The 788-nt window shown below is 30.3% G+C and overlaps 1 protein-coding gene across 3 annotated transcripts in view; it reads right to left on the bottom strand.

The window, feature by feature from the left end:
* The window catches only part of LOC119589489 (suppressor of lurcher protein 1-like), a 5,881-nt gene continuing 5,093 nt past the window's right edge, over positions 1 to 788 (bottom strand). For all 3 annotated transcript variants that reach the window (XM_037938090.1, XM_037938089.1, XM_037938091.1), the window contains one exon: positions 1 to 512. In XM_037938090.1, coding sequence (XP_037794018.1) covers positions 422 to 512 — 91 coding nt within the window. In that variant the 3' untranslated portion in view covers positions 1 to 421. The remainder of the gene's footprint in view (positions 513 to 788) is intronic.

Below are 788 nucleotides of genomic sequence, written 5' to 3'. Positions count from 1 at the left end.
TTACGCAGAATTTGGGAAAGCCTAATGATAATTATAATTTTTTTCAGGAGTTTTGAAGTATCAGTTTGAACTTTATATATTTAATCATAGTTGCATAATAATAGAAAAGACATATAACTACACTATTAATACAAGTGAAAGGATTATAAAGCCTATTATGAATGTCTAATTTAACAAGATATTTTATTTTGTGGTTCCATACTTTTTTATATCAAAAGTATTATTCTTTGATATGATTGTTATTTTCAGTTAATGTGATTTATTTTTTAAACTATAGATGTTCTAAATACATCTCGAGGTAAGAAAGAAATATATTAGTTAATATATCTTATATTTCTGCATATCAAGGAAAATTCATTTATTGTGTTGCATAGTAAGGCAATATAGTATGCACAACAGCCACGGATTTAGACAATTCCTTTTATACTAGAACGTCTAACTGCAGGTTCTTGATGATCAACAATGAAGTGACAGTCACTGCCAAGAATAAATTTGCTTGATTTTGATGATCTGTAAAGGAGAAATAGTGGAGACTGGTAAGTAAACATATTTGCATAGTCATCTATGTAATCTGTGTGTGTGTGGGGGGGGGGGGGCATGTCTGGGCATTCTTGTACCAATATCTGGAATTCTTTTTAAAACATGGCAGAGATCACATACCCCAAGCAAATCAAAAGTTTTTCAGAAAACAAACCCACATTAACATGTATAAACACAAAACACTTAAAAAAAACATTGCGTATGTACAACAAGCACCTATCTATGCAATAAACATAAACCAACCCTGA

The sequence above is a fragment of the Penaeus monodon genome, chromosome 25 (assembly GCF_015228065.2).
Source record: "Penaeus monodon isolate SGIC_2016 chromosome 25, NSTDA_Pmon_1, whole genome shotgun sequence".
In the NCBI taxonomy this organism is placed as follows: Eukaryota; Metazoa; Arthropoda; class Malacostraca; order Decapoda; family Penaeidae; genus Penaeus; species Penaeus monodon.
Note: the sequence above shows the minus strand (reverse complement) of the source record. Positions and strands in the feature narration are given on the sequence as shown.